General features: G+C 37.3%; 1 protein-coding gene across 1 annotated transcript in view; it reads right to left on the bottom strand.

The window, feature by feature from the left end:
- Positions 1–23602, bottom strand: part of cntn3a.1 (contactin 3a, tandem duplicate 1) — a 142264-nt gene extending 118662 nt beyond the window's left edge. Inside the window, exon 1 of the mRNA XM_020930146.2 lies at positions 23548–23602. Within this exon, the coding sequence (XP_020785805.2) occupies positions 23548–23602 (55 nt within the window). The remainder of the gene's footprint in view (positions 1–23547) is intronic.
- Positions 23603–26171: the final 2569 nt, after the last annotated feature.

Here is a 26171-nt window from a genome sequence, read left to right as displayed (position 1 = left end):
CATGTTTCAAAGACATATTCTGCTCTGGGACACAGTGAGAGACACAGAGCAAACCAGGACATGCCTCTGCCTAACAGTGAGCAAATTCAACTACTGTGCAATGTATTATCAAGTCATAATCATCATTTAAAGCTCTTATATTACACAAAACTGATAGTTATAAAGTTAAAGCCTTGTCATAATGTTGTTACCACATGAGAAACATACCCAGAGTTGTGTTTTCCTTCATTCACACATTTCTCAGTAATCTTTTATTATTAGTCTGTCTACATCTTCAAAGTTCAAAATGCTCTTTTCCTCTTTGTGATGCCATGAAGTGGTAGTTTTCGTGTGAATAGCTACAGTTTAGATTTTGTTAAGTAGCGAGCAGCAATTCCAGGGCTGAAAGTATCCAAATGACTCTAGTGAAAGTGTATGGAGTTTAAAAACACAGTGGAGCTCTTCCTGTATTATTACAACATCACAAGGTGGGACACAGTGTTTCTTGTTTGACAGAAGAACACGCAAAGTTTGTGGCAAAAGAGAAAGCCAATTTGTCAACTGGACAAAAGTTTATTTTGGTTGAATACGTTTCACAGCTTATCCAAGTAGACAACTCCAGGTATGTTTGTGATGAGGAACAATATAACACTGATCAAAAAATAATGTCATATGGGCCTTTTAAATGTCTTATAGTCTAATTTTATCTGAAAATATATTACAAACATTATTAGTCATGTACAGATGGAAGAAATGCTTCTTTCACATGACGTATGAGGTTTAGAGCTGACACCTTTATTTTTATTGCAGGCTGTCAGACAAAGAGGATTTAACTGGGAAACATGAAGGTGGGAGACTGAGATGTATTTACATAATTTCACACAATCAAGTTATAATCAGTAATTTTCTAATCTAACAATTTTCACGTGACCATGAGGCTGTGTTCAAACTTTAACAAACACCACAGCAAATTTAGGACTGAACTGGGACTAAACCATGACCAAACATGGACAAGAGCAGTGGTGGAACGTAATGAAGTATAAGTAGTAAAGTACATGTACAGTGTCATTTTAGGTATTTGTAATCTGTATTTTAAGTATATTCTTTTACTTCACTATATTTGAGAGCAGGTATCTGTATTTTCTAATCCACTACATTTCTGAACAGAACTGAAAAGTAAAATGTATTTTTCATCTGATTTGAGAGGTTATTTATTGTACCATGTTTGTGGTAACATCCTGACTAAAGGCAAAAGGAGAAATTCAATTTGTCAGCTGGACAAAAGTTTATTTGGTCGAAACATTTGTCCAGTTGACAAATTGAATTTCTCCTTTTGCCATGAATTCTACCTTGACGAATGAAGGATTTTACACACATCCTGACTAAAGGTTTTGAGTTCAAGCTTGGGCTTTCAACAAAAAAAAAAAAAAAAAAAAAAACACAATATGAAAATAAGAAAACTGATTTTTATTGCCAATGTTGACTAAAGTCTGTATAATTTTTAATCAATATAACTACATTTAACTCTTTAAAATCTGTGGGAAATACTTTTTATTCTGAAAGTACCTTTTTTAAATGGTACTTTAATTATTTTACTTGAGTCAATTTTTGTATTGGATACTTTTAACTTTTTGCCTTTGTATCTGTATTTTTACTTAAGTAACAAAATTGAGTACTGCATCCACCACTGGACAAGAGTCAACATAAATAATAAGGACTTAACCAAGACAGATCCAAACCAAGTCTACATCAGCACAACTGCACTCAAACCAAAACTCTTAAATGTCTTGAACAATATAGGTTGTGGATGTTTTGTAACCCTATGATTTTACAATACTTTCATTGATTTGTATGTATCAATCAATGTGTAGTGTAATCATTACACATGCAGTATGTTTATTTTTTTGAATGAGCTACATCTTGGCTCATGGTCAAATAAAGTTTCAAAAATACACACACTAAACAAAGTGCTACTGTATATACACAGATATACAATTAACCAAATGGGGAGAAAGTGAAATCCTGACTAATTTGATGAGAACCAGTCTATAAAGTGTCTTTTTATTTGCATATGGAATCAGACAGCCCATAAGTACATTGCCTTTATATATATATATATATATATATTTTTTTTTTTTCAGAAATATTTAAATGCCTTGAAGCTAAGTTAATTTGAAAATACACTAAAACCATCTCAACTGCAGTGCTGCTGTCACTGTTCTACTCGGGAAGCCCCATGTAAATTCAAATTGGAGCAATGCATATGAATGAATGCTGTAACTTTGAATCCCGCAAGACACAATGTAAAAATCAAGGAGAAAGTGGAAAAGGCAACAACAAAGATAGTGACTTCTTGTCCTCTGTGACATGTCATGCACAGTTAATTACAGAGAACAACAGTGTATCTCATCCTACAGGCTCCATTATACTGCAGGTGACCCAGGGGTAGTCGTGCCTTCAGCGAAATAAACAGCTCTTTTTTGTCCATGGCGGGGGAGTTCATTTGAGATATTTTAGAATGAATTTGCATTAGGAATTGTGATTTTGTGTAGATGTCTTGAGGCAGGTATTCATTCCGAGTCTCAAGGGATGTGGAGTAAACAGGTTTATCTTGCTCAAAATAACTTCCTGGGAGGGAGGAGATGTTTGACAAGGGACCTTGGCCATGGATTGCTCCTCTCCGCAAGGATAACGCTCGGAATAAGCGGACGACTAATTATAATCTTAGTTAGATGAAGTGTGTCCCTCGAAGCAGCCAAAGAAATATGATTGATTACTGTATATTTCAACAGTACCCATTCACAGACAGTGCGTGGTAATGACTTATACTTAGGGAAAAAAAAAAAAAACATGAGCTGCTGTATTTAAATGATGAATGGGGTTTGGAGTTGTAAACACAGGCTATGATCATTGAGAAATCGTACACAATGCAACTTGGCAAATCTTTGAAGCCCTTGAGTTTTGAAAATCGCACTTCACGTAATTGTTAAATTACTCAGAACTTCAACTAGACAAGCAGCTACAGGGCTATGTTTTCAAAGCCGAAATACAATAGAGTCATGTAATTTTAAATATGCCTAGCTGGGTTTTGTGAAATGAAAAGATATGAATTATTGTTGTTCTTCTTGTGGTAAACTACAACTTTCAAATTGAGTAAGCACCAGGTATATCAAGTTTAAATATGAACGAATAAAAAGAAAGATATGATCAAAGAGTATTTCCATCCATACTAAATGCTTGTGACAGTTACGACTGCACATTAAAGATGCATTGTGTAAATTTTTTTGGAGGCGGGGCCATCAAATGCATCAAACATTTTTTATCATCATGAAGACCAAACCAGATCTAAGGAGAGGTAACCTTGCTCATTGTTTTTCTAGGTATTGTTGAGCTATAAAACCAACAGTTATTTAATAAATGTAAGGTAAAGCTGTTTAATGTCATATTGTGGCATATTCTAGGCATAATGCACCTTTACAGTAAAAAAAAAGATACTAGAGTAATATTGATTATTCTGTTTTCCTCATGTGTGTCTTGATAGAGGGAGGGAAATGGAATTATAGTTTACTAAGTCAAGGACATAACTCACAGGCTCTCTGCTGAACGCCTATCCTCTTGGTGTTTACATATTTAGACATTGATAGTAATTGTTGTATGACCTGTGCAGGTAGTAAAATAGGCCACGCTTAGACGTCTCTTTGTTAGGGCTGTAGGCATTTAATAGTTTAGTTGATTAATTGGTCGATGCTGTCTTTGTCGAATAACATTTGTACTACTTGACTATTCACTTTATAAATTTGACTACACAGTGTTTCATAGTATTTTTTGTATACTTATTAGTAGTCTTGTGAGTGCAGTTTGAGTCTGAATACAAAGATATGTACAGAGATGGGAAGAATTCAAAATACTTACAATACTTCTACACCGACTTGCCTTGTATTATATTGTAAAAACATGACATGTAATTAGAAACATTATTATTTTTTGTGATTATGCATTAATTCCTGGCTAATTAGAGCTGAAAATTCACACATGCACACACTGCAAGAGCTGTGTTTTTTGGTTTTTCACTAATATCATGCAGCTCAAAGAAAAAACTGCAGGATGAAGCACCGTGTATTCCTTTTAATTCAGCAAAATAACTGTACTTTGAATATCACCAAATGAAAAAGTAACTGTACTGGATTACAGTTACTCCAAATTAGTATTCAGAATACTAAGTGATCAAAATGAGTTTCCTCCGCAGGGTGGCTGGGTGCTCCCTAAGAGATAAAGTGAGGAACTCAGTGATACGGGAGGGGTTCGGAGCAGAGCCGCTGCTCCTCCATGTCGAGAGGAGGTGGCTCGGGTATCTGTTCCGGATGTTTCCTGGGTGCCTCCCTTGGCAGGGAGGTGTTCCGGGCATGTCCCACCAAGAAGAGGCCCCGGGGAAGACCCAGGACACGCTGGAGGGACTATGTCTCTCAGCTGGCCTGGGAACGCCTTGGAGTCTCCTTGGAGGAGCTGGAGGAAGTGTCTCAGGTGAAGGAAGTTAGGAGTCCCTGCTTAGATTGCTGCCCCCGTGACCTGGTCCTGGATAAGCGGAAGAAAATGGATGGATGGATAGCTATTTTCTCTACTTGTATTCAGTTATTTCCCAACTGTGGATATGTAATAGTTTTGAGAGCTTTGATGCCTTTTTTAGTCAACTAATCAATTGGCATGTCTTTAGTCAAACAAGAATTTCTTTAGTTCACTACTGTTTTATAGGCTAAAATGTAATAAAGCAGATTTTGGAAATAATCTTGATCATCTCAAACCATATACCATTTAAAAGCTATATTTCACGCCAACACTACTTGTGTTACCCACCAGCGCCACAGTCAAATCTCCCTATGCATATAAAGGATACAGAGCACTTAATATGTTGGACCTCACACTCACTGCTGTTTAAACCACCACTGCTGCATGCTCAATGGAAAACCCAGCACCCACCAGCCCCATCTTAACAGTAGAACATTTTAGCATAAACCAGACTGTAACGCACCCTTAATCAATCCCAGAGGGCGCTACAAACACACATGGGCTAATAATTAATGAATTTGAAAATAATCATCATGGAGATCTCTTTGGCAGTGCTATGGCAACAGTGGTGGTTATGATGGTGATAAGTGTCAGGATAATGAGTGGGGAATGAGATCCGGGGGCTTCGCCTGGGGGCTTGGTTCAAACTGATGCAAAAGTCACGAAACAAGCAGTGCACAGGGGAGAGATGTACGCGGTGGTAGGCAAAACTGAATTATTCCTAACCTTGCTTTATGATAATCAAACATAGAAATGTGCACAGGAACAACAGTGCTGTTCAACCATGGTTATGCATGTTTTGACACCTTTTTTTTTTCAGTTTGGTGTCAAGACTGAAATTTGGAGACATGGATGAAACTTTGATGGCAAACAAGAAAATACAACAACTTGTAAAAATTACAGCTAGCAAAACGTTTTATCCATAGCAATCTCTGAGTTAAAAGGTGCACTATGTATCATTTCTGGTGGAAGGTCCTTTGCCTAAAATGTTTCAGAGTATGGTAATCATATCTTTACGCATGGAGAGCAGGTAGCATCACAGATCAGATCTCTGCTCACAGTAATACATGTTTTGTAAGATATTTAACAGTGAAGGTTCTATACTGTGTAAAAGTGACTCTTGTGAGCTTTTAGTTATGTTGGAATCTTGTTATCTCATCAAAGAAACACCTGGAATTGTGTTTTGATTCATTCACACATTTGAGTAATCCTTTATTATTAGTCTGTCTACATCTCCAAAGCTCAAAATGCTCTATTCCCTCTTGTCATGTCATGAATTGGTAGTTTTCGTGTGAATAGCTACCGTTTACAACAGCTACTTACCTTTAGTTCAGTAGAGATTGGCAATTTGAGGTCTGAAATCATCCATCCAAATGTGTACACAGTGGAGTACTTCCTGTATCACAAGACTAAACATGCTGGGTTTGTGTGTTTAACATGTGTAAATGAAATAAAACACAGCTCCAGGTATGTTTTTAATGAGGAAAGAACATCATAACATAGATCAGAAAATAGTGCAAATGGGGCTGTTTAAAGGAACTGTATTTAAGATTTTTATTTGAATTTCACTTCAATATGATACGGAAGCCCTGAGTGGCAAAAGAAAACAACGTCAATTGGGCTATATTTTTATTTTCTAAGTGTTTTTTTGTTTTTGTTTTTCTTTTTGCACCAACAACTCAAACATGTTTTTTCTCTTGTGTTTTTTTTTTTTTTTTTTTTTTTTTTTCTTGTTGATGTGGCTAACAAAACAAAACAAAACAAAAAAATACCGCTCCAGAGCCAAAGTGTTTTCCCAGTATATTCATGTAAATACCAAACTTCAGCATCAGTGAACCAGTGGAAGAATAGTTCCTTGCGTTAGGCTGAGGGTTAGGATACAGGAGACTGGGGATTGAAACTCACCTGCTCCCGACTGTGTGTGTATTCGCTTTAGTTGAAACCAGTCTTTTCCTGAGTTTTACTTTTGTGTTCTATTTTCTGTTGTACTTTGTTGATGTTCTCCTGTTTAGCTTTTGTGCCAAAGGGCTGCACTATTGTGTAAAGAGGTCGGAGTTTGAGTTTTGACGCAAATGACGTGCCTTTTTTTTTTTTTTTTTTTTCCTCTTGCCGCTCAGGGTTTCTGTAGAAGAAGTCGACATGTTGAAATCAGATATTGCTTTTAGTGATTTTATAAATATTTAACTAATTGAATATAATTTTCTTTTTTGTGTTAATTCACCAAGCAGTTTTCTCCACTTCCGGTTCTATGTTGGTGTCCGGAGGCTGAGTAAAGTGAATATTTGCAGAACGGGGGCCCACTTTGAGTCTACATTTGAGATTCTGAAAAGATGACAGCGGACCAGGACACATCCATCTGGCGACAGGTCCAGCTGTGACAGAGAAATGAAAGCAGCGGTGATGAAAAAGTGCTCTGATTTTGCCTCGCCTGACTCGTGGGGGCAAGATGGAGGTCATTATAAAAGGGTCTTTAAAGAAACCATGCGCACCCCTCATATTTGTCACCCACTGCCAGATGGGAATGGGTGCTGGCGCTCCTCAAACAACACAAGACTCAGCATCGGAGCTTGAGAGCGGGGCAAGGGGAGCTGTTTGGGGTCTGAAATAAAAACTAATCTTAAATTCAATACTGGCTGACAGCAAATGAATTCCTCCAGCTTACCTCAGCATGAATAAAGGGGCGCAGGGGGAGCAGGCTATGGGGGAGGCATCGGCCGTTTGTGAGGTCCCAAATCCATTCGTTTCAGCTCAGGGTTTTATGCATCGAATAAAAAAAAGCCAATCTTGCTTTTTAAAGTGTCTCCCCCTCTGTCCTGGCTGATAAGGTGCACCTTTAAGGTCTCCCATTCAAATGGCAACAGGAGGGGGCAGGCTGTGGAGGGAGAGCTGGAGCTTTGATCACATCTCAGCAACGCGCACTATGCACAATGTTGATTATTTTTACCTCCATCTACAGTAGTATTTATTTATAATCTTATTCAAGGCCAACGAGATGGGGGTTGCACTACATGTTTAGATATGCAACAGCCAACACTAGAAAATAGTCATCACAGGACTGAATGACTAACTCCATGCATAATTATTATAGCAGATGTCTTTTCTGTTAGTCGTACTGCATGTAAGGTTTTTAATCATATTATGGTTTTGGCTTGTACATTGAGTGGTGGGATGTTACATAAACACACATGTAAGTGCATTCTACCATACTCTACTGTGCCATACACATTTTGTACTGTATAAAGATTATTGTGGATCAAGTATGGAAGAAAACCAACAATATATACTGTACCTCAATTTCATAATGCATCCTTCAAAACACATGTATCATACCTTTCTTTTATTGTTAATTTTGTTGTTCTTTTTGGAGATATTCTGCAAACATTTATTTTTATACTGCCAAGGTAAAGTACTGCATAAATTGGGCCAAAGCTTGAGAAGAGGCATTCCATCTCTTTAATCTTGTAAGCTTGAGTACTAGGCTGGTACTTGGTATGCAACTTTCTACTCACTCTAAATACTAAAACATTTACTACAACCGCACTTCGGGATGCACCAATAACAACTGGTATTGAATATCGGCACAGATACAGGAAATTGTGCTGGATCAGATATCAGTCCCATGAGATCTGTTGAGTCGATAATACAATAATAACAATATTAAATGTAAAAAGGGAAGAGGGCCCGTCAAATGCTTCTCTATGTGAGAATGTTCTTGCTCTGTCTGGAATGTTTGACACTATGGTACTAAATCTTTCTATATGGAGACCAAAACAGACCAAGTTACAGGTCAGATTTGTGGAGAGCTAACCCCGCTCACAGTAGGATGGCCTGTTTTCTTGAGCTATAAAATGTAATAAATGTAAGATAGAGCAATTTGGAGCAATGGTATATCCATAGAATCAAACAGATGACAGACCCTCCACCAGAAAAGTTACACAGTGCATCTTTAAGTGTCAATATGGGTATGGGAACTGTATAAACTGTCATATTACAGTTCTATTGTCATTGAGGTCTAACAGTAAAAACATTAGCGTCACTTTGTAATGATAAATGACACTGTACTCTGGAGTTGGGTTAATTGGTCACATTCCCATCGACGGATCACGACGTCTGAAACTAATATCCAGCCTTGTCACGCCAGTTTGCAGTTAATCAAAGCAGTTACATGGGAAATTCAATAGCCCACTTCTGGCGAGCAGATCGGGTGGTACGCACGCAGGGATACACACAATTGATTAAATCTGGCTCTATACGTGGAAATGGTAAATTAAAGCCATTTTTTGTTCCTCGTATGTCTACATTTAATGCTCAGAACGCATCATTTTTCATCGGATTGTACAATAATACCCCAGCCTTTGCCCTCTCCAGTCTGGTTAGCACCTTATTTGTTACATAAACCAGCCGCTATGGAGCTCACTAATAGAAGCATTCATCATGCTACAACAATGTATTTGCACTAACTTACAGATACTCGTGAGCACAGGTGGAAGTGTTAAAAATAGCCTATAGCCACAAGTTCAATAAAAAACAATGATTAAAATAAAATAAATTCTTCTTAAGTGTTTGTTCTACACCAAATCAGAAATTGACTAAACCAGAATGATTCCAGAACTAAATCTGAGCTAAACCAGGCATAACAGGACTAAACCAACTTTACATCAAGCCTAAACCCGGGACACGGGACCCGACGAAAAACAATGCAGCACAGGATACACTTTGAAAGCTCACTGCAGGCGTGGACAGGAGTGGGACTGCACAATGCGGGAGCAGGTGGATGGGAGGATAAACTGCAGTCCCGCAAACTAAATATGAGTGTAAAGTAAAACATACAAATGAATGTATGCCTATCATACATACTTTGTGCTGGATATTTAATTTGACATTAATAAAAACATTTTAAACAGCCTAAAATGGCTTTGAAACAATTCCTTTCTGCTTCTCCATGTTTGATAGAGTTTAAGAAAGCAAACGTCCCCATCCCGAGGGACTTGCGGGCCAGAGCGGGACAAAGTATCACAGATGCGGGTGGGAGCGGGACTGAAAATTCTGTCCCATGCAGACTTCTAGCTCAAACCTTAATCAAACCAGGGAAAATGAACTAAGTAAAAGGTGCCACAACTATTATTAAATGTTGTAAGAGTTGTTACTACTAATACTCCACATGTCTACGGCAACTACTATAGGTACTACTACTACTACTACAGCTGCTGCTACCACTACAGCAGTATCCCAGGTGTGTGAGAGTAAAAAAGCCCCCTCGTCCCGGTTTATGGTCCCGTGAGCACATTTCAAAATTCTGACTGCCTCTTTAATCCAGTGACGGTGCTTTTACTCACACACCTGCGATACTGTCCTGAGGAAGTGGAACTAGCTGCACTGCCTCTGTATGTTTTTAATGGTATGTTTATGCCTTTTATGTTAATGCTTTTCTACATGTATATTGTTGTAAGAGTGTCAAAATAAAATCTAAAATGTATTACCACTATTTCCATTGCTCCTTATTGACCCGCACATTGTGATAATATGACCAACATGACCACAAAGAATACATGAAAGAAAGAAAGAAAAAAAAGCCCTCAAAGGCAATTACACAATATATATATATATATATATATATATATATATATATATATATATATATATATATATATATATATATATAGATAGATAGATAGATAGATAGATAGATAGATAGATAGATAGATAGATAAAAGTGTACTACATTTATAAATGTATAATATGTTCCAGATAAATCTTCAATAATTCATTGTAAATTAATCTTAACAAACGTACACACATAAGCTCTACTAATTACTTGTCAATCACATAGAAGATCATATTGACTGTGTTTATACCACCCCCTAATTAAACTACAATATGTCTGTCTAATTAGTGTAATGCCAATTAAAATGCATAGTATATTTTGACACATCCACTGAGCATAATTACCATCACATCTTCTGTGCTAATGTACATTTTAAAACAGCATGTGCAAGACACTATGGGACTATCTGAAAATGCAGCTCAATGTAACTAAGTGCTTTTCTTTACATATGCCAGCGCCTCATTAGCATGTGTTTTGTTTGTAGCACGTCGAATAATTATATTATAGATCTATATTGAGTAAGGCTTCGCATGCAAACATATTAAATGAGATGGGGAGAGGAATTTGGGTTGAAATCAGGATTAGTGCTGGATGGTTGGTGCTAACCTTCTGTTGCTAGGAGCAGTGGTAAGCTTTATATTATGGTCTAAGATGAGATAAGGCTAGTAGATGACAAATTTGTGTTATTATTTTACTGTTACTACTGCTAACATGTTAAGGTCCTATATTACACAAAAGTGACTCTTGTGAGCTTTAAGTCATGTTATGATGCTGTTACCTCATCAAAAACAGACCTGGAGTTAGGTTTTGTTTCATTTAGGTTTGTTTGAGTAACCTGTTGTTATTAGTCTGTCTATGTCTCCAAAGCTCAAAATGGTCTGTTCCACCTTGTGATGTCATGAAGTGGCAATTTTCAAGTTAAGAGCTCCTTCTAATTTAAGTTTAGTAGAAACTGGCAATTCCAGGAATCATCCAAATGATTCTAGTGAAGGTGTGTTGAGTTTAAGAACACAGTGAAGCACTTCCTGTAATATAGCATGACATCACAAGGTGGAAGAGTGTTTTCTGTTTGAGAAAATAACTCTCCTAAATATGCAGGCTTTGTGTGTAAAACATGTGTGAAAAAAACAAACTCAACTCCAGCTTTGTTTGTGATGAGGAAACAACAATATAAATAGGAAGATAGTGTAATATTTACAGTCTGCCACTATCAATAAGAGAAACTCCAACACTTGCCACTTTCAAGTCCTACTTGAATCAGTGGCTAAAGGAAAACCAGACTTGAGGACACTTTTAGTGTATATCTGTTACTTGTTTTTGTTTTTTCTGTTAAGTTTGTGGTGTTACCTGCCTAGGGAGTACAGATGGAAATAAGCATTTTTGCTATAATCTGGCATATTTACACTGCAATGTTGTAGATGTTCATTAATATGCACTGACCCTATTAAATAAATAAATAAATAAATAAATATGGGCCCTTTAAAGCAACACAATGTAACTTTCTGGTGGTGTCAATTGCATGATTCCATGGAAATAGAAAGCTAAAAGGACAGAAATTTTGGACATAGGTCCTCATTTCCTAGTTAGCCAGAGTGTTGGAGACATGTAGAGACACTTTTTTAAATATTCCATCCAGTCCAGTATTTGCAGAGGTCACTGGTGCTAGGCTAGCACATGTCATTGGCCATAGTTAGCCTGACACTAAAAACAGTCTTACCCACTCCACAAAGCACTCCACTCTTTCTCCAGTGACCTCTGCAAATACAAGGACTGGATGGAATATTTAAAAAGTGTCACCACACATCTCCAACACTCTGGCAAACAAGGAAATGAGGTCCTATGTCCAAAATTCCCTTTAAAACCATAGATAGGAACTTTCTCCATGGAGATAGATAAGTTTCAGTCCCTCTTCCAGTTGTAATAAGAGTCAGGTTTGTGGAGATGTAAGCCTGCTCACAGTAATGATGTATGTTTTTCTTTGTTTTTCAGTGGACTAAAAGCATTAAAAAGAAAAACTCTCCCTAACTACTAACCTATTTACCACTTCACATGACAAATCACAGGAGAGCTTCCTATAGCATTAGCATTAACCAGACCAAATGTACATGAAGCTTTGCGAACGGGACTCATTTGGGAGCATTACTCATCTTCACACAAACCATGACTTCAAAGATGAAATCAAACCCGCTCTTGAGCATTCCTAAAAGGCTTTGGCATGTTCTGATGAATCGATGAAGACAGTCAATATTTGTAACTCTAGTAGTCTTTGGGAGGCCGCAGAGAGATAAACCGCCGAGGAAAAGTATTGGATAGTAATTTTGGGGCTAGAAGCAAAATGTCGGTTGAAAAAAAAAAAAAAAAAAAGTGAAAAAAGTTGAAATGAAAACGTGCGCTGGTGGTGATGATAAAATGACAGGTTCTGTGTGGATGAGTGGGACATGATGTTCTGAACTGGCACTCCAACGTCTACCAGCGGCACGCTCGGATTAGTGGAATATATCACACACTTTGGCCATTTCACTTCACTCATTCAGTACTTGCCTCCAACCTGGTTTTTGGAGCCACTAGAGCAGACTTATCCCCCAATTTATGGCTATAGCCCTGGTGTAAGCTGAGCGCGTTTGAGTCCTGTTTCAGAACAAGTTAAAGGTCATTCGCACATGTTTTTAATCCTTTATCATTAGTTTGTCTACATATCCAAAACTCAGAATGCTCCGTTCAGAGGTGGGGACTTGCAAGCCATGACTTGCACTCTAGTCAGACTTGAGTCACTATTTTTAGGATTGAGACTTGACTTAATAAAATGGACTAAGACTTGGGATTTGACTTGGACTTGAGGCCTGTGACTTGAGAAGCACTTTTAAATCTGAATTCTTTCTGCTCTGACCATAATGATTCACACTAAGATCTTGTCAATGTCATGTCAATTTAAAAAGGAACAATTTACGAAATTAATTTCTACAACTCTTACATACTCAATAAATACTCATATCTAAATATACTATGATTTTTTTAGGTACAATTTATCTTTAAAATCCTATAAATAGCAAAAATCTAAGCTATACTTGGTACTTTGATTTAAAGACTTGAAATTGCTCGAAGCTCAAAGCAGACAACTTGGACTTGACTTGGACTTATGGGCCAGTGACTTGAGACTCAACTTGGACTTGCCAGTACTTGGGACTTGACTCGGACTTGAGGTCAAAGACTTGAGACTCGCAAAACAAAGACTTGGTCCCACCTCTGGCTTTGTTCCACCTGATGTCATTTTGTTCTCTAGAGATTGGCAATTCCAGGGTTCAGAATGATCCAGATGATTATAGTGAAGGTGTACGGAGTTTAAAAACACAGTGGAGCACTTCCTATATGACCACATGACATCACAAGGTGGAATAGAGAAAAGAACTCATCCTAAAAAGACAGGATTGGTGTGAAGAAAAAAAAACAAAAAAAACAAACAAAACAAAAAAACACACAACTCCAGGTCTGTTTGTGATGAGGAAACAACTTTATAGACCCAAAAATTGCATAAATATGGATCCTTTAAGTCCTGGATTCAGCCAAACCTTTAGTCATTTCTTACTACGAGTTCAGTAAGAATTAATCACTATTTAGACCCACGTTTGCTCATTTAAGGAATACATAGATATGATGCAATTTCTGGTGTATATTATAATGATGTACTTATATTTGACTACTCACTTACTTTAATTGGTTTAATAGTAGAACTAAATCCATTGACCAACTCAAAAGTGATTTCTGCCTGCTCTTCTACGGTAGGTCACCGCCCACGGATAGCTGAAGTTCATAATAGCTTTCAGATTATGTAAGTAAGAACAGGGCACAGCGAGGGTATTTTCAGAGCAATGGAATCTCAAATAAAGAGTACTCAAACACGCATGAATCCCTAATACAAAATGGGTAAAAGGAGATTTTGTGTATATCTCCTTTTTTACTTTTCAGTGGAGACATGACATTTACAGCTCACAAGTTAGCAGCATTCTTACATTGATTTTTAATGCATATATATATATATATATATATATATATATATATATATATATATATATATATATATATATATATATATATTTTTTTTTTTTTTTTTTTTTAAAAGAAAAAAAACAAAATAACATGATAGAACAATAATAGAACAATTGAGTAGCAAAAGAGGTATAACATAAGGTATAAGCTTAAAACCTCCTAAACCTACATTGTTCGACAGCATTGTAGTTGAGATTTTGTTGAGGAAAAATGCATTACAGCTTTTACACTGAATGAGTATATAAAAATATAACACCATGCATGAAAATGTTTTGTAGAATAAAAATATAACACAGTGTATAAAATGTTTTTGAACAAAACCATGACCTGCCAATTAGAGCCGATGCTGCCACTACTGCTGCCAGCTCCTATTTGCAGATGCCTGTTATCTTAGCACACACAAACCAAAAGCATTATTCATATTTTTGGAAACTAAGTCAGTAAAGAGGTTTAAACATTGTGTTCTATGCAGTTTGTCTTTTCCATTGCAGTGATAAACAGTGGTTTATCTGTATTTTACCTCCATTTGATGAAAGGACAAGCAGCTCGGTCGAGGAGAATCAGTCAGAGCTACTGTATTAACTGGTTACATTTCATAAATATTGTAAGAAAATATCTCAAGACCTACTTAAGGCAACTAGATGTTTGAATAAATGTCATGCATTCTTTATTGGAACTGTAACTATGATGACTATGACTCATTGTTTCCCATAGACTGGGTCGCGACCCTCAGGTGGGTCACAAGAGATTTTTTTGGGTTACCTTGTCCCAATCTGCATGTAGGTCTGCAATATACAGTTGTATACATAGATCTGTGACGTTATCATCATTCTGGATAAGCATTCCGTCAGAATATACTGTTCTCTGTAGGGCCAGTATTTCTATCCTTATTCCTTTCACTACTACATATATATGTGTGAAATGGGATTTTCTGTGCTCACAAAAATGAGGACAAAGCACAGAAACAGACTGAATGCTGTGTCTGATCTGCATGTTGTACTCTCCTCCTGCACCCCAGATTGGAACAAGCAACAAAAAAAACATAGACAGGTCCACCTATCTCATTAGAAATGCTTAAATGTTAAGACATGTTTTGCATAATTTCTTTGTGAATTCTTTGTGTAATTATTTTATTGACTCTTTGTTCCAATATTGCTGGTTCAATTGAATGCTGAAAAGAAAAATAAATGAGCTACATTTAATGTCCAAATAGATGACTTATGGATCCTTTCATTGCTGGTTCAATTACTGTTTTTCACTGATTAAAACTTGAGTGATACTAATTGTTCAGAGAGACACGATCACTCAGTAAACAATAAAATAAATAAATCCACCTTTATTTTGTGATTTATGAATAATGTCATAACTGAGCAATTATCAACTTAATTAATAATTGAGTAAAGCAACACATATTTGTACATGTTCTGGTGTTACTTTCCTTTTGTCCAGACACCCTTATATTCAGTCAATATCATTTGGACAATGACCCAAAATGGCCTAATCATGGTGTAGTATTGCACTGTTGATCGTTGAATAGACTTTAAAGCAGCTCTGCTTGTGTACAAGTCTCTCCATGGCCGAGCACCAAAGTACATCTGTGACATGTTAGTGTCATATGAACCATCTCACACTCTGAGGACCTCAGGGACCGGCCTCTGCTGGTGCCCAGAGTCACGACTAAACAAGGGGAGTCAGCGTTTCAGGTTCATGCAGCTAAAACCTGGAACAGTCTGAACATGTGAGACAGACTCTTCTGTGACGCTGTTTAAATCCAGGCTCAAAACATTTCTGTTTAACTGTGCATATAACTGAAAGGTTTTCATCCCGCACTCTTCTCTCCAATTTATGTCTCTCTTTTTTTATTTTAATCTTCACGATTATTTATGTTTTGATTTGTTTTTATTATGATTTTAATGTATTTCTTATTCTGTAAAGCACTTTGAATTACTTTGTGTACGAATTGTGCTATACAAATAAACTTGCCTTGCCTTGTTGATCGATTTCAGCTACATGATTTTTTTGTGTTTTGAATAACTTATTGAGCACAGTTGATTTGACTTGTTAATTGCTATGGCAACAGTTCCAACTGTTGTCACTATGAAACCCACGAACAGACGAAGGATATTAGAAACCTGTGAGTATATATATATAGATATATAGATATAGCAGTGATTTTCTTGGCCCATTCATAATATGCCTTAGTTTACATTTCATTCAAAGCTAATTTAAAGGAACATACAGTATATGCATTTGATTTTTTTGATTTTTTTTTTTATGAAATCCCACGCAAAAAAACTGTTTGTGTTTGTGATCTGTTGAATAATTGAAATGCTAAACTCACAACAACAAATGAAAGCTGTCATTGTGAAGGCCCTATTATTTTTCTAAGATGAAGCATTTGATTAAGAGCCAAAAAATGAATAAGTAGAAATTTTACTGTTTTAACTTCATGAGGAGTGCCATCAGCAGAACAAATAGTGTGAGATAGCCAGGATTTTCTTGGTGCATTTATGATGTGTATCTTGTTGATGGAATGCCTCAGTAAAGTGCCGTGTAAAGGTTAACCATATGTGTGCTCCCACCTACACTTAACCTTCTCACTGTGCCCTCTGTTGACTTCTCTCCTCTTTCCCCCTCTACTCTTTCTCTCTCCGGTTTATCCCTACTGTGTCACACTCTTTCTCTACTCTCTGTCTCTCATCTCCCTTCTTCTTTCTCTCTATTCTTTCTCATCGGTCCTACTTCTCTCTCTCCCTTTCACTTTGGTCTCTCCCTCTCGCTTTCATTTTTTTCTCTTTGGTCCCTCCATCTCACTCTTTCTCTCCTCTCTGTCTCTCTGTCTGTCTGCCTCTCTCCCTCCCTGTCTCATCTCTCCTCTCGTCTTTGGTACTTGCCCTCTCCTCTTTGACAGAACACATGGAGCTTGGGGCCCGAGCTCAGACCTGCTCTGGGCCCTTGGGGAGAACAGAGTTGGGCTGGTTAACTGTGTGTGAACCCGCTCTGGGACTGCACTCCCCTTGGCTCCTTTAGTCCAACACAGCTGATGTCCAGAGTTTATTAAAAAATAAAAAAAAATACTCTCTCCACATTGAGATAAACAACTTCTCCAGGGACACTGCTCACTACATACAAAGCCTCAATGCTACACTTTTAAAAGGCATTATAGAGCACAAACACAGTGTTCCATTAGAACAGTGCTACTAAAACATTCATTCTGAACAAAAAATGGTCTATAAATATCTATAGATGGATTATTTGTTTATCATTACAGCAGATGCGCGCACAGCCTTAGTGCAGAAAGTGCAGCTGTCTGTGGTTGACATGAAGTTGCAGCATTAGCTAGTGGTGTAATCAGCACTAAAACACGTGTGATAAACATGTGATAAAATAAGTTATGATGCTAAATGAACATTAGTGAGGGGGATACATCTTAATGATCCAAATGTGTTAAATGCAGGTGAGTGCATAAAGGACAAGAGGAAACATCTCAAACTTCAGCAGCCAGACATCCACTCATACTTGATCGATATACCTAGCCCCGGCCCCCGGGAGAGTCTGAAAACCCGAAGAAACCCTACAAGACACTGACATGAACCAGACAGGAGAGCACAAAGTGACGTAGTCTAATAATTCCTCTATATGCTTACTAATATATAAAAAAAAAAAACTTATTTATGTTACTTTCTGGTTTTATACTAGTTCTGATAAAGCTTATCATTCCAAAACTGTTCAGGAAAGCTCAATTATTTCTCTCTTTATAAGACTTGTTTCAGTATCGATACTCACTCAAATTATCTGTAGTTTCGATTAGCATCTGATTTTTGATACTTTTTACAGCCCTGATTTATAATGAACAAACAGCTTTGAATGATTCAGCCTTGGTACTTACTTACTGAATACCCTAACCTCTTAACCTTATCCAGTAAATGAAGTAGCTACAAAACCTGAATAACTGTCAGTAGATTATTTGCTGGTTATAAATTATACAAAACAACATACAAAAACACTCATCATTTCTCTTTCAGTTTAGGAGGTTTGAAGTTTATATTGGACCATACATGTCTGGCATTTGGGGCATATGTAATGTTAGCCCGGACAAGTAGATTATTAATACTGTGTTCTGTGGGTTACTGCGTGTGTAGTGTGTTTCCAAAAATATACTACAAACTTGTATAAAGGTATAAAATATTTAAAGGATTGTGCATTGTGTAACTTTTCTGGTGGAAGGGTCAGAAATATTTCACAATACAGCAGTAAATCTTTGTATCAGCACCAAACCAGACCAAGTTACAAGTCAGATCTGTGGAGAGGCAACCCCGCTCACAGTCAAAATACATGTTTCTCAAGGTATTGTATGAGCTATAAAAATTGTAATTGAATAAAATAAGGTAGAGCCGTTTAATGTCATATTATGGAACATTCTAGACAGAGCAATGTCATATCCACAGAAATAAGCAGGTGACGGATTCCCACCTTCAACGGTCACACAAAAACATTGGTATGCCATCATATTTTTTTCAGCAGGAGGTCTATAATCTTATACTGCGCCATACAAGTCTTGCAAGTGGAGCATATGTAATGTTAGTCCCACCATGTTGAATATTAATACTGCGTTCTGAGAGTTACTGCGTTTGAGTGCAAGAGTGAGGCAAGGCCAACGCAACACAAGTCTTTTCAGAAATTATTTGCACACGGCACCATTGTTACCCATTAATTTGCAGGCGAATACTATGAATGTGGGTTTTGCTCGTAATTGCCACAGTGTATTTACAGAGCGGTCTAGTTCTGCCACTGCCAGACACAGACACGGACTTGAATTGACGTCTTGAAGATAAAAACTCAGTCTGAGAGTTGTCGTTTCTGCTGACAATAGCTCTGTTTCCGTTTCATACCAGGCAAATTTGAAGGGGAATTTGGAGATGCGACCGGGAGAATATGCATTAGCAGCAGTTTTGTGGCTCCCACTTATTATTTTTTATCCTAAGATTAGACTGTTTATGAGCAAAATATGTTGAATAATTGAACAACAAATGAAAACTGGCCGTGTTATATAATTTTTCCACAATTAGAGGAAAAAGAAGCATTTGATTATGCAGAAAAGCCAAATAAGAATGGATAAGCCAGACTGCATTATGCTGTTTTAACTTTTTGAGGAATGCCATCAGTGGAACAAATTGGGAAAGATAACAATGGGGGATTATAACAATGAATACTTCTTTGAAAACAACTGATTACAGAGAGGCATTTTAGGTCAAATGTGGCAGAGATGTCACAATACAAACTTAGCTTAACATCAGAGACTAATTCAGATCATTATGGTATTTACAGATTCAGGAAGAGCAGTGTGTTTTTTGTCCCAACCATGGATCATAGGAGTTTTGCCAAATCAGCCCAGCGTGATATAGATATATACGTTTAAAATGAGTTTGCTCCACAGCAGGGGTGGGCAATTATTTTTTTCCATGGGGCCACATGAGAAACAGAAACTATTGTGGAAGGCCGGGCCTGAATGCTTAACTGAATTCTTGAAAAAAAAAAAAAAAAAAAAAAAAAAAAGCAGTAAATAACATTGTTTTGACAAGCCGGTAAGACTGGTAAGAGGATATGTCATAACTAAGCAATGAAAAAGTGAGGTTGCCTTACAAAAAATGTAATTTAAAAAACACCTTTAAAATAAAAGTTCATGCATGAGGTAAAATTATAAAATATGTTTATTTTGTAATTCCAAATGAGCTTAAATGAGCCGGTCAGAGCCAATCAAAGGGCTGTATGTGACCCAGCTGTACAATGCCCAGGTCTGCTCCATAGGATGGCTGGACGTTCCCTTAGAGCTCGTGTGGGGTGTTCAGTCACATGACAAGAGTGCAGAATAGAGCCACTTCTCCTCAAAACAAATAAAGGTCTACAGTCCTAGAAGTTAATAGAATACTTAAAAGGTCTGTATTACACTATTTTTTTAAATCTATGTTTTTATGTTTTTCCTCATCAAAAACATAGCCTGATTCATCAGCTGGTTTCACTTTGTGGAAACCGTCTGATCTCACAGCATTAGGATTCGTTTGCTCGACGGTAGGCAGGTAATTTGTTTCATTTAACAAATCGCTGCTATTTGGTTGTGACATATGTAATGCGCTGCTAATGGGGCTAACTGCTATATTAAGCTTTTTCCCAAATCTCATAAAAAGAAGGGCAATAACATCTTTCCCCTTGATTAAATTCACCAAACATTCTCTTTGTTCCAGCTTTAAATCCTCGATCGTTGTCAGCATAGAATGGATGGTTCTTTACTGATTGGCTGGTGCCCGGACTCGCATTTCCAGGGTTCTTGCAAACAATTTAGTGTATTCTGATTCCTGACCTAGTCGCCGGAGAGAAATGAAATTGAACGGAGGCACTAGGTGGCGCCAGCCTGGCTATCAAAAACATACCTGGAGTTGTGCTTTGTTTCATTCACACATTTATAAACACACAAATGCAGCATATTAAGGGTGAGTTGTCTCTCAAATTGAAAACACTCAGGTTTGACCTTGTGATGTCATGTGGTAATACGGAAAATGCTCCTCTGTGATTTTAAACTCCACACACCTTCACTTGAATCAGTTGGACAATTTCAGCCATGGAATTCCCAAACTCTATTGAAAAAGGTAAAAGGAGCTGTTAACTTGAAAAATACAGCTTCATGAAATCACAGAGCAGTTTGAGCTTTGGAGATGTAGACAGATAGATAATAAAGTCTCACTCAAACACTCGTGAATGAACCAAAACACAACTCTAGGTATATTTTTGAGGAGTAACAACATTCTAACATGGCTTAAAGCTCACAAGCGTTCACTTTGCGTACTATGGGACCCTTAAAATATCTTGAACATAGTCTAGTGAAGCCTTGCTAAACAGGACAGTATGTGCTGTATATTTAATAGGATGGCTAAGTGGGACATGATGCAGACTGATAGCGCAGATCCCTATCCAAAGTGAGTCACTGCTCCCTCAGGACACCATCATTAGACAACAACTCATGTCTATGGGATTCAGTGATCATACTTTGAAATGCCATGTACTCAAACTTAGGATTTTGCCATGATACAGAGCTTTTGAAAGAATAACTTGAATATTCAGCACTGTCAGGAGGTACACTAATTATTTCAGATTTGACTGAGAGGAGGGTTGGCGGATTTGTGGGAAAAAAAGATGAAAAGATTACTCATTTTTCAAGACACAAAAAACGTATTCATCTACTCCGCAGCACCAGACTTCTTTGACATTCAAACGAGGCGTAGCATTTGACCCTCAATGGTTTGTGTGCGAGGAAATTAGGTCGCTCATTAAAAGCAAGATCAATGGCAGGATTTTTGCACTTCTACCGTCACCATCTCAATTAGACTTATAACAAATGAGCTGCTTTTTGGAACAAATGAGTATGCTTTTAACAGCGAGTTTGGTAGATGGAGACCTTGCATTGGAGTTGCAAAAGAAAAGGGTGTATAAATGAGAAAATCAAAATAATAAAGATTTGAAGCTTCTGAAGTTTGTTTTTTTTTTTCTGATTTTTGTTTTTCACAGAGAATATGTAAAACAGCACAGTAGGCAGAACATCATTGTGACTGACTCATCGTTCACTGTGGCATTTTGAACATTTTGCCATCACCGTTGAAAAAAGGTCAGCAAAGCCCCAGCGATAGACCTGAACAAAACTGTATATCACAATCGTATCAAAATCGCAATTTATGTTGGCGTAAAGGTTGATGGCAAAGGTGGCGATTAATTTGCTTTCAATAGTAGTAAAATTTCCTCTGTAAAGAACAAACTATCTTGACTTTTATTTATTTATTTATTTATTTTGTACCTGAAGTTTAGACCCACAGAAGCCTGAAACATCAGCCGGTTTTACTTTGTGGAAACTGTCTGTCCTCTCAGCATTAGGATTTGCTCGCCCAAACGTAGGCAGGTACTTTTTTAAAATTTATCGCTGCTATTTGGTCGTGACGTATGTAATGCACTACTAACAGGGCTAACTGGTATATTAAGCTTTTCCCAAATCCCATAGGAAGAAGGTCAATAACGTCTTTCCTCTTGATAAAATTCACCAAACATTCTCTTTGTTCCGGCTTTAAATCGTCAATCTCGGGAATCATTGCCAACACAGAATACTGTATATGGCTCTTCGCTGAGTTGCTGGTGCCTGGACTCACAATTCCGGGGTTTTGCGAACCGTCTTGTGTATTCCAATTCCTGACCTAGTCTCTGGAAAGAAATTAAACTGAGCGGAGGCACTCGGTGGCGCCAGCCTGGTTAGACCTACAGAGCTTCTTGTATTAGTTTATGTTGAGTTAATTGTTAATCGTCTTGGAGTTGTTTACAAATTACACTCATACATAATCCTACTTTTTAAACATGTGTTGCAAATGTAATTCCAAATCATAATTCAATCCATATCCTAACAATTACATATTTTTCTTTTGCCAAGACACCTCACCTGACCAGTTGAATGCTGCATGGTTGTTCTAGCAACCATTGTTCTCTCAGTTAATTATTATTTGAAGTGCTGTAATGATGACCAAATGATATGTCCAAATCAGAACTGAAGTAGCATCTTGGATGAGCAGCGAAACATATTCGACCAAATAAACTTTTGCCCAGTTGACAAATTGAATTGTCCTTTGCCATGGATTCTGCCTGGATGACTGAGGGATTTTTCACTCCAAATCATATGGTATTCACACAATAATAAAATTGATTTTTTGTGAATTTGTGGAGGGCCTTGCCATATTAGTAGTTTATAACATCTTTTAACATCATCTTTTAGATTTTTTAAAATGCCCATATTACAGTGTTTTCTGATTTCCTCATCACGTACCGGGAGTTGTGTTTTGTTTCGTTCGCACATGTTTAACACACAAATCCTGCATATTTAGGCTGAGTTTTTCTCTCAAACAGAAAAAAAAAACTCTGTTGGATCATTCCAGCCGTGGAATTGCTCATCTCTACTGAATTAAAGGTAAAAAGCAGCTGTTAACTTAAAACTACCACTTCATGACATGACAAGATGGAGCACAGCATTTTGAGCTTTGGAGATGTAGACAGACTAATGATAAAGGTTTACTCAAACACGTGTGAAAGCAGCAAAACACAAATCCGGGTATGTATTTGATGAGGTAACAACATTATAGCACATCTTAGAGCTAACAAGAGTTCTTATTGTGTAATGTAGGACCTCTAAGTGGGCCGACGTGTACTTGAGAAAGTTCGATGTGGTTCACTTGATGTTAAATCGATACAAAAGCTACAAAAGGAAATCCTGAAATAACCCTGTTCTTACTATATGCAAATAAAACAGACAGGATGTTTGGGAGACTCACCTGCCACACTCTCCACCAATGACAGCAGCAGGAGAAGTTTCCATAGCAACTCCATTTTAATGGTCTCGGGTCAATACAGCTCACATCCAATCACAGGTGTGTGGACTGCCGGCTTTGTCCTGTGCGGTGCGTTCAATGTTCCTCTGTGAAATAGAAAGACAATGGGAGGGAGAATTAGACCAGGGCTCTCATTTAACACTGCCACACTCGAAACACACACCAGTATTAACAGGGCTTATTGAACCTTTTTACACTCCAATGGAGAATTGCACCACCAAATTAACAAGAAGAGTGTAATGAGAGTTAAAATGTCTTTGCAAATGTACAAACTTTGCTTGCCTGTGCTGACCACATGTGACGACAATTATCAGTGCATGATTCTCTAACCACATGTCATCTAGTCGTGGAAGAAGTATTCAGTTTTCTTATTTGAGTATTTAAAAAAACAAAACAAAACAAAACAAAACAAAACTCCAGTAAAAGAATCACATGAAAGTATTAAAGTACCTGTTAAAAATGTATTTAAAGAATAAAAGTCTTTCACCCATATTTTGAGGTCTTATGAGGCAATGGTTTTGATAAAGATTTGTGCTGAATTTTGTTCAGCAAGAGCAGTTAATCTTTTTTTTTTCTCTAGTGATTCTATCTTATTTGTATATTTTTTGATTCGTTAAATGTTATGAATATGTTAAAATAAACCCCTCAGTCTTTTAAGCAGATCTCAAACTAGACCTGTTCAAAAATGCAGTTTTAGTAGAAAGTAGAGATACCTGCTCTCAAATATAGTGCACCTGAGGCAAAATATTCAAAGTCCATTATTCATACATGAACAGCATACGCACTTCAACACACATCCAGTTGAGTTAACTCAATGCTAGTAGTAAAGTAAAATACCTATTGTGAATATTTTTAATACTTAGGAAAAATTATGTTTTGCATGTTAAATTGTGTAGTACCTAGTGGACTTAGGAGGAGGGAGGGGCAGGGTCTGGACAACAGAGAACAGCTTCGCTTGCACTTCAAAGTCTGATCGAGGCACTAATGTAGGGGCAGAGTTTAACCATAGTTGGCAGCACACACTTGGTTTCTGACTGTATTAGACCACAAAGCTGCAAATTAAACCAATTTGCACCAATATGGCAATTGAAAATGCCAAGTACACATTTTTTCCTGAAAAAAGTTGAATTTGGGATTCAGTCGCACTTTAAAGTGGCCCATATTACAGACCATAGAAGCCTGAGGACGCAGACATTACTTGAGAATGGTGAACTGGTGTAACAGCTACATTAAAAACCATAGACTGTGATGTATAAATTGACATAACTCACCAGCTAGCCACCGTGTTCCAGATAGGAAATGTTCATGGGCCAATTTCAGCTCTGCCATCGACTCGACTGTTTCCAATTTACTTTACATTGAAAAATGGTCACCCCCTCTCTTTAACTGCTGCTGTGAGCCTTGTCTACATGGTCCTGGTGTTTGTTTGTTTGTAAATAAATTCCAATTCCCAATATGGACCTGCCTCCAAATTTGCTCCTATAACTGCCAACCTCATGAGCTTCATTTGACTGGAGCCAAACACTATGGGTGACTTCTTTACACAGTCTATGTTACACACAAAATAAAAAAAAAATATTAATGCAATGTACAGTACAATTTTTCTCCAGATTGATGTCGAGTTAAAATGAAATCAAATGTCAAATTAAAATGCTTATATATCTGCAGTTCATAAGAGTCACATTTACAAAGGGGATTTCTCACAGCGGGTTACTTGTCAGAGTCTACCCCTTTGCTCTTTTACAGCGAGCACGCATAAACTTAAATAACAGGGATCAGTGTTGAGAGAGCCACATCTAGAGACTGGTCCCTTGTAGTGAACCCTTTTGAGAGCAAACAAAGGGCTGCTGTCACACACATCCTCGCTATGTAATAAAGCATTGTCCACATGCCGTACATTCTTGTGAGCAGTGCGGATTACGCATTTGAGACATAAAGAGCTGACTGTATGCAGTACTCTCGCCGTCCTGCGGGAGGGAGAAGCACAATTGATTTTCTCAAGGACTAAAGTGTCATTTATCTGTGCTTAGACCTAAAGCCGCTCCACAAAAGTGCTGGTTATGACAGTCAGATATGTTGCAGAATCCAATGGTTAGGAATTGAGAATATGTGTCTGTTTATTTACCTATTTTTCATGCTATGTCTAGTTTACAGGTTTTCTATGGAAATGTTATTGCTTTGCCTAGAATTCTCTCTACAGTACGGCATATCTAACATATCATCTGTCTGTCATGCATTTATTCAATTACAGGTTTAACTGCTCTAAAAATGCCTTGAATATCATGCATTCTAACTGTGAGTGAAGTCTCTTCTCCATAGATCTGACTTGTAACAGCTTGGTGGAATCATTTACTTGCTTCTTCAGAGATAGATACGCTTAATGCCGTACTGTGGAACATTCTAGGGAACACTTCCATAGAGAAGTGCAGGTGAAAAGTTAGAAAGTGCACCTTTAAGATACAAAGGAATTGTGTAATCTTTAATATTGTAAAAGATGCGTTGTTACATGAATTTGTTGTAATTTATACAGACTAAACTTCATAATGAGAGATAACTCTGTAAAGTGC

Source organism: Boleophthalmus pectinirostris, unplaced genomic scaffold (genome assembly GCF_026225935.1).
Source record: "Boleophthalmus pectinirostris isolate CB_2022bp ecotype Guang Dong unplaced genomic scaffold, ASM2622593v1 HiC_scaffold_8, whole genome shotgun sequence".
NCBI lineage: Eukaryota > Metazoa > Chordata > Actinopteri > Gobiiformes > Gobiidae > Boleophthalmus > Boleophthalmus pectinirostris.
Note: the sequence above shows the minus strand (reverse complement) of the source record. Positions and strands in the feature narration are given on the sequence as shown.